General features: G+C 40.4%; 1 protein-coding gene across 1 annotated transcript in view; it reads left to right on the top strand.

The window, feature by feature from the left end:
• Positions 1-2,343: 2,343 nt before the first annotated feature.
• Positions 2,344-15,787, top strand: part of mctp1b (multiple C2 domains, transmembrane 1b) — a gene marked incomplete at its 5' end in the record, with an annotated part of 42,293 nt that continues 28,849 nt past the window's right edge. The window contains one exon of the mRNA XM_083983625.1: positions 2,344-2,826. Coding sequence (XP_083839751.1) covers positions 2,344-2,826 — 483 coding nt within the window. The remainder of the gene's footprint in view (positions 2,827-15,787) is intronic.

Here is a 15,787-nt window from a genome sequence, read left to right on the forward strand (position 1 = left end):
TATAATATATGTTGATCAAGATTTAAGAGCTTTATTGTCATTGTACAGTCACCTGGATAACAATTTTCTTTTTAAAGCAACTGCTATAGGCCTAAGGTGCACTCAGAGAATTAAATAGATTAAAAGAAAAACAGCAGAATATAGGCTACATGACCTGATAAATACAAAAATCCTATGCCCTAGGCTATTTAAATATTAAGTGTTTGAATAAATAAATTAAAAGAAAACAGAGTATTCTACAGGAAGTTGCACAAAATGAGGTAGATCTAGATGATATTATTGTGTTAAATTACTGTGACTGCCCGAAGTCAGCTGAGATAGGCTCCAGCTCACCCGTGACCCTAGTGCAGGATAGGTGGTATAGAAAATGAATGAATGAATGAATGAATGAATGAATGAATGAATGAATGAATGCCCAGGGGAAGATAATCCATGGTTATGATGAAATTATTAATTAGTGCAATTATAAATGTGGATTACAGGAGAATGAGGCATAAATAGCTGCTAATGAATTCTGCTTTTCATTACTTAGCCTAATGTTTCACTTCTTCACTCAGCAACATGAAGTCACTTTAAATGATAAATGTGCTACAGCTTCTCTAATCAGGCTCAGAGCTAAATAAAGTCAACATCCTAACACAGTGTCTCACAGTGACAATGCTAACAAACACGCTAATAATGTTTGACAAGTTTTAAAGCTGCGTTCATGCACCGTTGGCAAAGTGGGAAGAACAAGATAAACACCGTCTGTTCTGCTAGTTTGATGTTTGTTTACATTGTCCTGGGGAAGTTAGCGGCAGCGCTAAACAAGCTAATTTAACCTCTTTGTTTGTCCAGTTTGTCTCCAAGTTAAAATCTAATCCAAACAACGTTAGGCTACAGCTCTGGTAAAACAAGGCGGATTAACAACACAGTGTTAGCATGCTAACCTTTTCTAATAATAGCCTACTAACCCTATCCATTTGTTTCTATTTATTTATAGCCTATAGGCCCATGTGGTAGCCTACTTTATAATAAGTAGCCTACACTATTAAGCAATGCTGAATTCATTATTTTTATAACACAAGAATAGCCTAGGCTACTCATAGATGCAATTAAACAGTTAGGCCTACATGTTTTACTCATCATTGATAAGCACTATAGTTTATAATGAGAAGCCTATTCATGCGTTATAAATGAAGAATTCAGTATTTAATAATGCTTAACTAATGTAAAAAATCATGGTGAAGTGATTAGGCCTCTATTGTAAATTCTGAAATAAAAGCCTCAAAGTTTCAAACAGACTCTGGTCTCCTGTAGCCGACTGGGCCGGGTCTGGCTGCAGGTCTGAGTTAATAAAAGCTGGGTCTCTGGGACGGTTTCTATCTTCTGCAACAAGTTTTTGTGAATCTATAGGCTACAAAACCTCTCAAAGCCCACGATCGCCGAAAGTAAGGAAACGCTGGTCGGCTCGCCCAGCATTTCCGCCACTAGCCTAATTAAAATAACAAAATAGCCTACCGATAGAGACAAAACGATATAGGCCTATTCATCAAAAATGGAGCCATTAACAAGTGTGGGTAGCGGAGATTCATCCACATTAACGTGAGACTTTTTTTTATAACCGAATAGAAACTCCTCGTTGTCCCTTTAAACTTCTTATTTATTAGAAGTTGAATGAGTGCTGATTAAACTTGTAAATGATGCTGCTCTGGATCCGTCTCTTTCCTTCTGTTCTGACTCTTTTAAACAGTAACAATGGAGAAGATTTTCATCTTTGCTGAACATAAGATTCGTTCTAAATAAAAGCCTGTCACATATGGACGGTTTCTATAGGCTCAGTGACTAATGTAATATTAAATCTGACCTTATACATAAGACATTAAATTATAGCCTATATTCTTATATAATGTTCTCCTGGCTCGAGCTGCTACCAGACTGATGCAGCTCTCTGTACCAGTGATGTGATGCCAAACTGGCACCGGTTCAGATCTACATATCTGTGGGGGGGTAGGGGGGTGGGGCACCGTGCTGGGAGGGGGCAGCCTAAAAGCTGGAGCGCGGCCCTGGCCTGCGGTCTTCTTCCTGCCTGCTTGGTGCTGTAAATATTTCCGAGCCGAGTGTGAGTGAGAGTGTGTGTCCGTCGTGCAGCCGAGCCGACACGCACGCACACGGGCGCACGGTGTCTTTATTAACGCGCATCTCTCGGCGTGATGCGGCGGAGCGGCGGAGAGACACAGGTTGCGTAAGTTTTTCTGTTGCTTTCGGTGGATCAGTAGCTGCAGAGGACCAGGACCAGGAGCCGAGCTGAGCCGGGGAATGGAGCGAGGCGACGCGGAGCAGAATGAACAACAACACAACACGATGTGGAAGCAGCTCCAAGCCCGCGCCAAGCCGCTGCTCAGCCCCAAGCTGGGCTCCAGAGACCCGGACCAGGACCAGGACAAGAAGGAGCGCGGCTTGTGGATGTTCAAGAGGATGAAGCGGAAGGAGAGCGAAGTCCTGGACCGGGTGATCTCCTCCTCTCAGCCAGACCTGCTCTTCTCCTCCTCCTCCTCCTCCTGTCAGGTGGACGGAGAGGAGAAGGAGCCTCTGCTCTGCGGCAAAGCGGCAGCAGCGGCGGGGAGCGGCCGGGAGAAACCGCAGTCCTCCTCCTCTAAGAACAAGTCCTCCAGCCCCAACAAACCCACGCTGGCTCATCTGGTGCAGTCCCACCACAAGAGCTCCTCGCTGGGCTCTGCGTGTCTGGAGCGGCTGGCCGAGCTGCCGCTGCAGCCGGTAACAGCTGCAGCAGCTGCAGCAGCAGAGACAGAAACACATCAGCTGGAGAGAAAAGATGAGCAACCGGTGAGTAAAACACAGAGAAATGTGATTAATCAATGTCTTTTCATAGGTATACAACACCTGTCTGTTCATGCACACGTGGAGAAAAGGTGGAGTGCATGATAATAGGACACTTTATTGGTTTGTTGCAGTGGGTAACCTGATAGATAGATAGATAGATAGATAGATAGATAGATAGATAGATAGATAGATCATCATTCTACTCATCATCTCATTCTACTTAAAATAAGACTCATCACATTAAAAGTAGATTTTACATCTTTCAAGCATATTTTCACTTAAAATAATCTGATAGTGGAGCAAGTTTTTCTTTCTTATTACAAGCACAAAAAAACTTGCTTCACTGGCAGATTTTTCTACTTATTTCGAGTGAAAATTTGTTTGAAACAAGTGAAAATGATCTAAAAACAAGTTAATTTTTAGGTGATGAGTCTTATTTTAAGTGATTAGTTTTGACTAGAAATGAGACATTTTGACAAGAAATAAGACAAATATTCTTGGAAAGATTTTGAGTTTTTGCAGTGTAGATAGATAGATAGATAGATAGATAGATAGATAGATAGATAGATAGATAGATAGATAGATAGATAGATAGATAGATAGATAGATAGGTCTGTGCAGTCTAATGCATCAGTCTAGAGATCCATTGATCTACCAAAGTCGCTTATACAGCCCAGAAGTTTCTGCATTCTGCATCAATCGTGCTGCTGTGTCCCTGAGTTAAAAGGATTTTCAAGTTTACGAGGCTGTGAAACAGTGAAAAGCTGAAACCAGGAAGGAAACACCACACCACCAGACCTCTGGACCCAGTTAACAACTTTCAAGGCCCATGCATGCAGTGTTTTTACAGGGTTTTAACAGCAGCAGGACTGTGGTTGTTCACAGGGAAACAGACACAACCATGCGGCTGCTGCTGCTGCTGCTGCTGCTGCTGCATGAGACAGAAAACAGTCACTACTATTGACGCTGGTTTTAATTGGCTGGTTGAAAAGTCTGGTAGCCATTCCTGGATAAAGGTCTTGCTAGGGGGAGGGGTAGGGGGGCGTTGGACTCATATACCTTGTTGCTTGGGGCACGGAGAACTGAACGGTCTCAGCTCCTCCTCCCCGTCTGTGTAACACGATCCAGCAGCTCTGAACTCCGACTCAAAACAAAAACTGAACAAAGAAAAACTCAACAACAACAGAGGACTTTCTGCAGGAATACAGTTAGTTTTACTGACGTGTTCCTAATAAACTGAACACAGTGAATATTATATTCAGTATAGAAGATGCAGTAAGTTGTAGTTAGAGCAGCAGGGATCTATAGCTGCAGGGAGATCAGAAAACCAACTGGAACTAAACCAACATGGTGAAGCAGCTGCTGCTCATCCACCTCCACCTGCAGAAAACTGTTCAATCCTGATAGATTCAGTGTGCAAAACGCTTAAATTCAGAATAACAGCGTTAGGAGGCATGAAATTATGGGGTGTCTGTCTGCCTTAAGGCACAGGAGATAATAACACTATGTCCCAGACAGTTCAGTTCCATTCTCTGTATTAATCTGAGGAAATGTAATTGTGTCGTTAAATACTCGGATACGTCGTTTTACTGAGTCGTGGAGGAACAGAGAGAAAATGGTGGAGTGGAGCTGTTCAGTTCACAGCTGGAAACAACTGGATGTGACTGTGGTTGATGTTGATGGGACGAGTCCAGCAGCACAGACGGGAACAATAACGACCACGTGCACGGTGCCAGGACGGCTGGGGCACGATGCCAGAGAGAAACAACAGATTAAACTCACTTCTAGTTTACATGTGGTGATGATTTGACCAAAAAAGTAGACCCACCTCCTTTTCTTCGTGGTCGTATCCCTCCGCCGCTCAGACTAGATCCAGTTACTTCCTGTTGATACAGACTCAGTGAAAGTTTGAACAATGTATTGGACATTTTTGTCATATTTGTTGTGGTTATTCAACTGTATTGAAATGTCACAATGAAATCTGATCAGCTCTTCCTTGACTTGAAGTTTACATTTGTGCCGCAGTTGAACAGATTCCCTTAAAGGACTCTGCATGACAAGAGCCAAAATGATGTTTTATGAGCTCACTGTGACCTTGACCTCTGACCTTAAGCCACCAAACTCTAACCAGCTCTTCTTCCTTGAGTCCAAGTGAACGTTTGTACCAAATGTCGTACCAGATTTGAAGAAGTTCTGTGAAACTTTACAGAATTATCACCATCTACAAGGCCAAAACTGTAGTTTGTGAGGTCACTGTGACCTCGATCTTCGCCCTCTGGTCACCAAAGTCTAACTGGTTCATCCTTACAGGAATAGTTCAACATTTTGGCAAATTGGCCCATTGCCATAATCCCTATAGTCATAGCAGTAAGTTCATTACCTTTAATTGTCGGTGCAAGCTGTTTTTAGAACGGCGGAGCAGAGCCGTGAGCTGCTCAGAGCTACGCTACGGAGGCTCATGGGATTTCTTGGTTTCCCTCATCAAACTCATCAAATACACAATCCAACAACTCCACAACGCTCTGATGGACAAGTTGTGAGCTGCACATTCACCACACTATGAGATAATAACACAACGTTACCACACAGAGTTGTTTTAGAGGGAAATACAGAGACTGTTGATGAAAAACTGTCCCTGAAGGCAACGTGCATCAGCGGTTTTGCATGAATTTACCTCTAGAACAACTCTGTGTGGTAACGTTGTGTTATTATCTCATAAAAAACAAAACCAGGACATAAACAGTGAATTAAACCCGTGTGTTATCAGTGAAGCATCAGTCATGTTGTTCGTTCCACCCTCACCTCCCTACGAAGCTCCACAGTGGGAACGACGCTCGATACAACCAGACCTGGAGGTTCTGGTTGGGACCTGAAGCTTCTTCAATAAAGCTCAATGTTTATTGACTCTGAGAAGACACACAATCGTCATTCATCATGTTGATCTCAGACCAGAAAAGGTCACAGACGCTAAAATAGAGTGAAGAAGAAGAGGTTACTAAAGGTTAGAGGACTGTTTTAGTGTTATTTTTGTGTGTGGGTTGTTTTAGAGGGAAATTCATGCAAAACCGCTCATGCACGTTGCCTTCAGGGACAGTTTTTCATCAACAGTCTCTTTATTTCCCTCTAAAACAACTCTGTGTGGTAACGTTGTGTTATTATCTCATAGCGTGGTGAATGTGCAGCTCACAACTTGTCCACCAGAGCGTTGTGGAGTTGTTGAATTGTGTATTTGATGAGTTTAATGAGGGAAACCAAGAAATCCCATGAGCCTCCGTAGCGTAGCTCTGAGCAGCTCACGGCTCTGCTCCGCCGTTCTAAAAATAGCTTGCACCGACAATTAAAGGTAACGAACCTACTGCTATGACTATAGGGATTATGGGCAATGGGCCAATTTGACAAAATGTTGAAATATCCCTTTAACCAGCACTAGTACTCTGAAGCTGGGAGTTAAGGGACAAATCCTGCATAGTTCCTCTTTAATGAACAGTTTCATTCTGCAAAGTCATGATACTGAAAGTGACTTGTTTGTATCTATTGATCATGACTGAGCATGAGCAACAATACTTCCTGTGGAGAGTTTTGGCCTTAAGTAACGGGTTAAAAATAAACCACAGTGTGGCGACGCCTTTTTTGGAGGTGCAGGTTTCTGAGTTGGGGGGGGGTTGGGGGGTCTTCAAGAGGTCCTGCAGCTTCAAACTGATAAAGTTCTTCACCAAGAACGACTTCCCGGGAAGAGAAGGAGGCGTTCAGGACGCCTCCGGGAAACGTGGTAACGGCCTGAATGACTGGAAGATTAGAGGAATTAAATTAGAGTTTCTGGTTTTCTGTCTGCGGACAGTTTGGAAGCAGCAGCAGAGACAGACCTCAGACCTGTAGGTTGTTAGTACACACTGATCATAGGCAGAGATGGACAGAGTACTCGACCCCAGTACTTGAGTAAGAGTACAAATACTACTGGTCAAAATTTACTCCGTTACAAGTAAAAGTAGCTCAGTCCACATGTTACTCTAGTAAGAGTAAAAAAGTACTTGCTTTTAAAGGTACTTAAAGCAGAAGTAAGTGGTCCGGTCGTTTTGGCTATGCTGCGTTCCAGGCAGGCTTTTGAAACCGTAAATTACAGCTTCAAGTCACGACTTACGACTTTGTAGCGTTCCAGGCAACCCACTCGTGTTTTTCCGACCTGTTTTACCTGTGAAAGTCACTATAACGGCCACTCGTAACTTCTGACCCGTGAAGTCGTACCAGATCGAACTGGTACGACTTCACAGGTCGGAAAAACACAAGTTACGGGTTGTCTTGAACGCACCATAACTTCTTGTCAGCCGATGGAGTTAGCAGCCCCCGCCCTCGTCATGGATCTATTGGTCCTCGTCCCTACATCACCACATTCACGGCGCATCCCTTGGCTGCACACACAGAGAGGACTGCCCCTTTATGCCGTTCTCTCTCATTGGATAAAACTTGTAGGATACGAGAAAAGTTTTCTCCTCGACTCAGAGCAGAGCAGAGTGACTGACAGACCCGTGTTTCAGACCAAACACTCTATAGAAGTGATTGCTGTCGGAAGATATAACTATTTAAGACTTATATTAACACAAAAATATCACTTACTTCTGCTTTAAATACAGTACTCAAGTAAATTTACTCCGTTACTGTCCACCACTGATCATAGGTTATTGATCGTCTGATAGGCTGATGAAGATGTTTCACTTATTGATTTTTCACTGTGTGAAGGGGCTGATTAAAGGAAAACAAACTGCTCATGTGCTTGAAGGCAAATAAACTCAGAGACAGTGAAGGTGATAATGTCAGGAGCTGTTTGTCGGTGTGTGTTTGTGTTTGTGTGTCAGCTCCTGCAGTGTTACCTGAGGGAGAATATCCAGTAGTCCAGTTGTAAAAAAAATTCAGGGGGAATGGTCAATTTTTTTCACCACCAAAAACGGGGGGGTAATTAATGTAAATTCGATTTCAAAACAAAACACTGAAAATAAGACTTCTTAATCCTCTCAAATCAAATCAAGCCAAGTTTATTTGAATTTTTTTTATTTGTGCCCTCAGATTGTATTATTTCTTTTATTCAACTCTCTAATGATGAAATAATTAGGGCTGTCAATCTATTAAAATATTTAATCCCGATTAATCTCATGAATGTCATACTTAACTCGCGATTAATCGCAAATTAATCGCACATTTTTATCTATTATAGCCTAAATGTCCCTTGAATTATCATTTTAATACTTTTATCAACATGGAAAAGTGGATATAGGCTTGATTTGTGCAAATGTTTTTTAATGAAATCAACTATCAATAGATAAAAAGAAATTGACACACCGTTAAAAAGTTATATGTCCAACATTTAATGTAACAAGGGGAGGGATGGAGAGGGGGGATGGCATTTTTTCAGGGGGGATGATTTTGATCGTTTTTATTTCAGGGGGGATGCCATCCCCCCTCACCCCCCCTCAACTCCACTACTGAGGATATCAGTCGTCCACTCACTGTGTGTTGAGTCGAAGTGTTTTTGTTTTATCGAGGCACATAATTAAGCATAATAATTAAGATTTAATGACTTTTTCCAACGTGTCATCTGCTTCAACGAGTCTCATTAAATTTTACATTTCCTATTATGAGAATTTATAATATATAATAATAATAATAATATCCTCATCAAGATACAGGGCTCCCTTATTGGTTGGTTTCTTGCTTTCTGAAAAAGTCACATTTCATCTGTAATGTTGACATGTCTAAATAATAGAATACCCATGAGCCTCGGCTGCTGTTGCCATGGAGAAGGAGACAGTCAAAGGGCAGAAATCACAGCAGTTGCAACTTCAAAATGCCTCTTGGTATTTGTTGGTGACAGGAGCCGATGCCCGAAGCAGCTGAATAACATCCACAGCCAGCCAGATAATCAGAAAATCCTGCCTGAAATGGACGCTAGGAGTTGTAGTTCAACTTTTCCTTAATTATGTGCTGGGAAGTAGAGTCCCACAGCTCAAGGATGAATGTGTGTGTATTACTCCATATAATGGAGCCAGAGTTCTAGAGGTGGGAGAAAAAATCGATTCACATAAATATCGCGATATCTTTTTGGACGATTTTTAAATCTTTTTTTTTTTTTGAATTTTTTTTTTTGACATTTTTTTTAAAATATTGTGCAATGTGCATTTGTTAGCCTTTTTTACATACAGAGAGTCCAGGTTTTGAAAAGGGTTTAAGTTCACTTTATAATGGAGTATGTTAATGTATAGGCTTTTACAGTATTTGTGTGCAGATAAATATTAAAAATGCTAAAGACTAAAAATCGAGAGAATCGGCAATATCGTAGAATTGCAATTTAAATCGAATCGCCATCCAAAAAATCGTGGAAGAATTGAATCGGGAGAAAAGCATATCGTCCCAGCCCTACAGAGTTCCTATGTATCTTGCCTATCAGTTTATAAAAGTTATTATCGAGTGTTCACAGGGAAATGAACGAAATTGGGCGTTTCTTAGATAACTTTAGATATTTGCGGGAGAGAATCACGTAAACAAGCGCGAGATTAGACGCGACGTCATACGTCCATGCGTCACACACGCGAGATCACGTTTGTTGCCGGAAGAAGGGACAACAAAATATTATCGTTTTTTAGACTTAAAGCAGATATCAGCTTCACGGCCGTTTCGGCTAATGCTGCGTTCAAGGCAGGCTTTTGAAACCGTAAGTTACAGCTTCAAGTCACAACTACGACTTGGTAGCGTTCCAGGTAACCCGTAGCTCGTGTTTTTACCATCCTGTTGTCTGTGAAAGTTCCCTATAACGGCCACTCGTAACTTCCGACCCGTGAACTCGTACCAGATCGAACTGGTATGACTTCACAGGAAGGAAAAACACAAAGTACGAGTTTCTTTGAACGCACCATGAGTTAGCAGCCCCCGCCCTTGTCAGGCATCAATTGGTCCTCGTGCTACGTCACCACATTCACGCGCATCCCTTGGCTGCACACACAGCCCTTCATGCCGTTCTCTCTCCTCATTGGATAACACTTGTATCCCACAAGGAAAATTTTCTCCTCGGGTTACAGCAGAGCAGAGTGACGGAGAGACTCGTGTTTAGGCTGAAATACTTCATGTAAGTGATTGCTGACGGAAAATAGGACTATTTAGGACTTATATTAACAAAAACATTCCACTGATATCTGCTTTAATAAACTGTTTTTTTTTCTTTTTCTTTTTTAAAATTTAAATATGTTCAGTAGCGGCGGTGTCAGATTATTTTCCCATTTAATTTCGACTCTTCTACTCTCTTATATTTTAGGAAACGGTGCTGACTTAAAAATTATTAATGATTAATTAATTTTTTTTTGTACCTTATCTCTATTGTCTCTATTTGTTACTGAATCACTTTGCACTTTATCTCTTAATTTTTTTCTCATTTCGGTTCATTTTGCTCATATAACATTGATTATGTATGCACTTTATCTCCTTTTTTTCTATGTTTATTTGTTAGCCATTGAAATTTGTCTTGCTGTAATTTGTTATAGTAGCCCAGGCAAAATAGCGTTTTACGACAGACTAATTGTCACAGAAGGTTTTTCACCATACATCATTTCTATGAGGTGTCCAGAACAACATACTAAAAGTCCTAAGAAATCCTAGTTGGTGAAATACGTTTAATTCACATCATTATTTACTGTATAAAGTCTATGGTGCTGACAACAATACCCCAATGGGGCAATTTTTTCCCTTTACTCCTATCACAATGAAACTTTACACAATGAAAGTATCCATGAAATGTAACATTTTTTGTATTACAAGTTTCTTTGAAAATTAATTTGAATATGCAAATGAGCCTTACACTAATCAAATATGCCCAAAATACACCCGAATAGGCTTCTTTTTTTCCTTTACTCCTACCTTACACAATGAAAGTAGACATTAAAAGTAACATTTTTTGTATTACAAGTTTCTTGGAAAATGAATTTGAATATGCAAATGAGCAATACACTAATGGAATATGCCCAAAATACACCCGAATAGGCTTAGGGGTGGAATTTATGTACAAGCCAACCGGCTTCTTTCCCTCCTTGCACCATTGAAATTTGTGTGCTAAATAAATAAACTCTAAACTCTAAACTTTAAATCTGTCTGTGACCTAACGGTTTCCACTAACGTTATAGCTTACCATTGAGGCTTTACTTACTTCACTGGAGGAGGAGGATTAAGTTGGAACCACCAGCTCCTCCTCCTCCTCTCATTCATCCTGAACACCTAAGTTACTCTGTCTGCGGAGGTTACAGGAGTTCATCCACCTGCTGCTGCGGTCTCACCTCGGTCTCTCCCCGCGTCATGTCTCCACCGTAGCGGCTCTTGTTTTGAAAACGCTCCCCTCCGTCCTCCTCCTCCTCCTCCTCCACCTTCCACCGGCTCTCCTCGTCTCTGTCTCCCCGCTTTGCACCGCTCGACCCTGGATCTCATCCTGAGCGAAGCCCCGGTGGAGTCCCGGTTAGTGATCCGAGGGTTGACGCTGCTCCGCGGCTCAGGCTCCTGCGATGACTCCTTCTCCCTCGTTTCCACATGTGGACGGCTGCTGTCGGTGAGCTATTATCACCATCAGTCATCATTATGTTCATATACAAGTAATAATTTATGATTTACAACTTCTGAGGGCTTTTAATTTTATATTAGCCTATATGATGTCAAATAGCTTCATGTCCCATATAGCCTATGGACATAGCCTATAGGGCAATATGGGTCAGAGATAAATAAAGCTTAGCAAGATGAGCAATTCAAAAATATCTTTAGAGAAAATGGTTTTTAAAAGCATCAGATTTGTTCCAATGTACAATTTGTAGTGGGTTTTATGTCATTTGAAATTAGATTTGAACCATTTTTTAACAATGGTAAGACTGAATGCCCCTGAAAACAAAAGAACGATCAATATTCAATATTTGATCCACCTACAGTGGACTTTTTAAGTGTACTTTGCTGTGTTTCTATATTTAAATTTTAATGCATTTTGGCAAAACTGAGCAGGACTGATCCTAAAAACACCTAAATAATTTGACAAATGATGTCAAATTTGTCAAGAAACACAGTGTTGCATTGCAAAAGTGAATTATATTTATTCCACATTTGAGTCCACATTTATTTTCCTTTACATAGTCACAGTTTTATGAAAGAATACTATACACCACTTGACATTAACCCATATTACATACAGTATATGTGCCTGTATGTCTTATCACCAGTAAGTGGGTTATTATTCTCACATTTACACAGTTTATCCTTTTATGTTAACTTAATATCAACCTAAACTGGCAGGATATGGGATGGATATATTTACATGAAAACATATAATCTACAACAGAAACATATATTTGTAGAAGGTAGACAAACTTGTTCCAATTTCTAATTAGTTTTTTGTTTGTTTTTACTTCAAATGCACAGACAAGGGAATTCAGTACATGTGAATATATTAGATCTGCATGTAGGGAAGATTTTTTTTTTTTTTCCCAAATTGAACTACAGATACACCAAAAACTTTAAAAATATATTCCTATTGATCGACTAACATAACATTGATAAACATCTATTGAACCAAACTGTCCAAACTAAGGAACACGCTGTACCGAGACAGAGGCCGTGTCTGTAGATTAGATGATGAATTAAACGTGATGCAGCAGGATCGTGACCTGGTTGACTGATTGATTGATTGACGGGTTTCCCTCTGGCTTTCTCAGCAGCTCAGACCTGACTGGGTCAACTCTCGCCTGTGTGTGTGTGTGTGTGTGTGACCCAGACTGTGAGGGTCAGGCTGATAATGACATAATAACCTGAGAAACAGTGTTTATTGATTATTGATTACTTAGTCAGATATCTGATCAGGTCATTGATCCAGGTCCTGTAGGTTCCTCAACTCTGAGCCGAGTGGTGGTGAAGCTGCAGTTTGGTTGGTGCATGAACAGGTGACAGGTGGGGCTCTCTGTGGGTTTGTGAAGTGTGTGTGTGTGTTGGTGGGGTCTCCCTCCAGGGGTTCACTGTGGCGTTAAAGGGATAGTTCACCCAAAATTGTAATTTCACTCATTATCTCCTCCCCCTCATGTGGACTAAGGGCTGGGAGAAGTTTCAGAGTCCTCCGTGGCTTCTCTGAGTTACAGGGGGTCTCGGCGTAGCAGTGCATGTCCATATGACGGTTGCAAATGGATACCAACTGTCTTCGTAACAAAAAGACACACCAAAAAACATCCAAATACCTCCATGCTGCTCGTATGTAATGTCTGTCTTGTATTGAAGCCCCGATATTTCGTCCAAATTTGACGAACTGGGAAGAGGAGCTTCGAATTTCGCATTTCAGGGCTTCAATACAAGACAGACATTACATACGAGCAGCATGGAGGTATCTGGATGTTTTTTGGTGTGTCTTTTTGTTACGAAGACAGTTGGTATCCATTTGCAACTGTTATATGGACATGCACTGCTACGCCGAGACCCCCTGTAACTCAGAGAAGCCACGGAGGACTCTGAAACTTCTCCCAACCCTTAGTCCACATGAGGGGGAGGAGATAATGAATGAGTGAAATTTCAATTTTGGGTGAACTATCCCTTTAAACGTGTCTACTCAGCCGTCAGGTTTCTGTTTCTGTTCCCTCCTGACTGTCACACACTCAGACATCTGTGCAGCTCTCACTCTGCAGCCGGCAGCGTTTCACTGCTGCTTCACAAGGTAGAGAGACCATAACTCTCCCTGTCCTCTAGTTTGTTTACGTTCAGTCAGGAAGTCGATGTGACGGAACGGCCGAGTCCTCCTGAGAAACTCATCCATCCATCCACTTGTCTAACCACCAGTCAATCACAGCACTGGTCTATAGAGACAAACAGTCCAGAGCCAGAGCCTGAACAGACTTTATTATCATGTTAAAGATGTTATACAAAGAAATATGACATTATACAAACATGAAACAACAGTGAAGTAGAGGGAGTGCCTCATAAATATCACACAAAAAGCAATAAAATAAAGAAATACAATGTATCAGGATGCATAAAGATACTTTTAATCAATAAAGAAAGAATACATAAATAGATATATATGCTAAAATGGAGAAACATTTTAATACAGACCACTATATTTTCCATAAGACTGGGTGTCTTGAAAGCTCTTTTATGATTTTACAGCTTTTACAGACAGAAAGATTGAAGTTCCACATAAAACAAAGTTTCATGTGGCAAATCTGGAGAAATCTGGCTTCATAGATGTGAAATTTACAGACAGCAATTTCATTACAGTATTAACTTACTTATTGCTACATTCAACATTTAAGGATATAGCAATACTTTCAGTAATAGTGATCAAAACTTTATGAAATTCCCAAATCAGTAAAGACATTTGAGTCCAAAAGTTAGTACACTGCAAAAACTCAAAATCTTTCCCAGAATATTTGTCTTATTTCTTGTCAAAATGTCTCATTTCTAGTCAAAACTAATCTCTTTCCACTTAAAATAAGACTCATCACCTAAAAATCAACTTGTTTTTAGATCATTTTCATTTGTTTCAAACTAATTTTCACTTGAAATAAGTAGAAAAATCTGCCAGTGAAAGCAGTGAAAAGTCAGATTTTTCTACTTATTTCAAGTGATAATCTGCTTGAAAGAAGTAAAAAGTGTCTAAAAACAAGCTGCTTTTTATGCGATGAGTCTTATTTTAAGTAGAATGAGATTTGTTTTTACTAGAAATGACATTTTGACTAGAAATAAGACAAATATTCTTGGTAAGATTTTGAGTTTTTGCAGTGTAGAATAGTAACGTCACCACTCAGATCTTTACTGCACATGTATTTTGTTTTGTGAACGTTGTTTAATTCCTCTGGTGCAACGGTCGACCTTCGTATGAATGAGAGGAAGAACAGCCCCTCCCTCAGTCGGTCATGTTATGAGGAAGTCCATAAAGTCTCCTCTGACCCTGATACTGCAGCGTTACAGCCTCTTAACGTGTTCATGTCCTGTTTTACACAATGTCCTGTCTCAGCCAATGAGGACGCAGTTTTAAATGACAGTCAGGACATGTACGACATGTTCAGTTAATAAAAACTGGCTTTAAGTTACGTACTCACAGTTAGAACTCACATAATATTATAGGAAAAATGTAGTTTGGTTGGATGGTGACGAGTTTCTCAGCACTAATGTAATATATGAACATACAGTATATTCAATTTCTTTAAAAAAAAAAAAAAAAAAGTTAGAAATAGAATAAAAATCATGCATTTAATGATTCGACTATAGCCTTTACTGAAGTATTAGTGTCAATTAATTTGGATATTGATAAACCGACTTGTATTTACTATGTTACAAACATAAATTGTCATATAGCCAGAGGATATGTTTGATATGTGATGTGAAAATGAAACAAATGAGAAGTGACAGACACTCGCACCCAAAGTCAATTACATTCAACTTTATATCAGAAGAAAATAAACTAAAGAAAGCATTTTAAATGACTAAATCTGTACTAGTAAAGATGGTGTTATATAGAATTGTATTTATAGATTTAGTTTCGTTTTATGGGTTTTTTCTTTTTCCTCTTCATATTAATTCATATAAAACAACCAAAACCAAAGAGATTCAACAGCTTTCACCTACAAAGAGGGAACTTTAGCGTATAACGTGTTGAACTTTGCCCTGTATTCTCCTCTGTTATTTCTGTATCAAACACCTGCTGAGCTCCCGTAGCTACTACACTAACATCAGTGGGTTAGGGTTAAATCGACAGGAAACGGTGAGATCAGTGAGATCAGTGAGATCAGTCTGCAGCCAAAACCACAGCCAGCAGAGAGAGAGAGAGAGAGAGAAGAGGTGCATTCTGGGATGACTGACTGACCACATGTGCTTCCTTTTTTCTCTTATACAGTTGTAAAGAAGTCACACATTTTGCAGCTTTTCACAGCTCGTGTTCTTTCATTGTAGCCGCGGTCAGGGCCGTTGCTAAGAA

This window comes from Trachurus trachurus, assembly GCF_905171665.1.
Source record: "Trachurus trachurus genome assembly, chromosome: 12".
NCBI classification, from domain to species: Eukaryota; Metazoa; Chordata; class Actinopteri; order Carangiformes; family Carangidae; genus Trachurus; species Trachurus trachurus.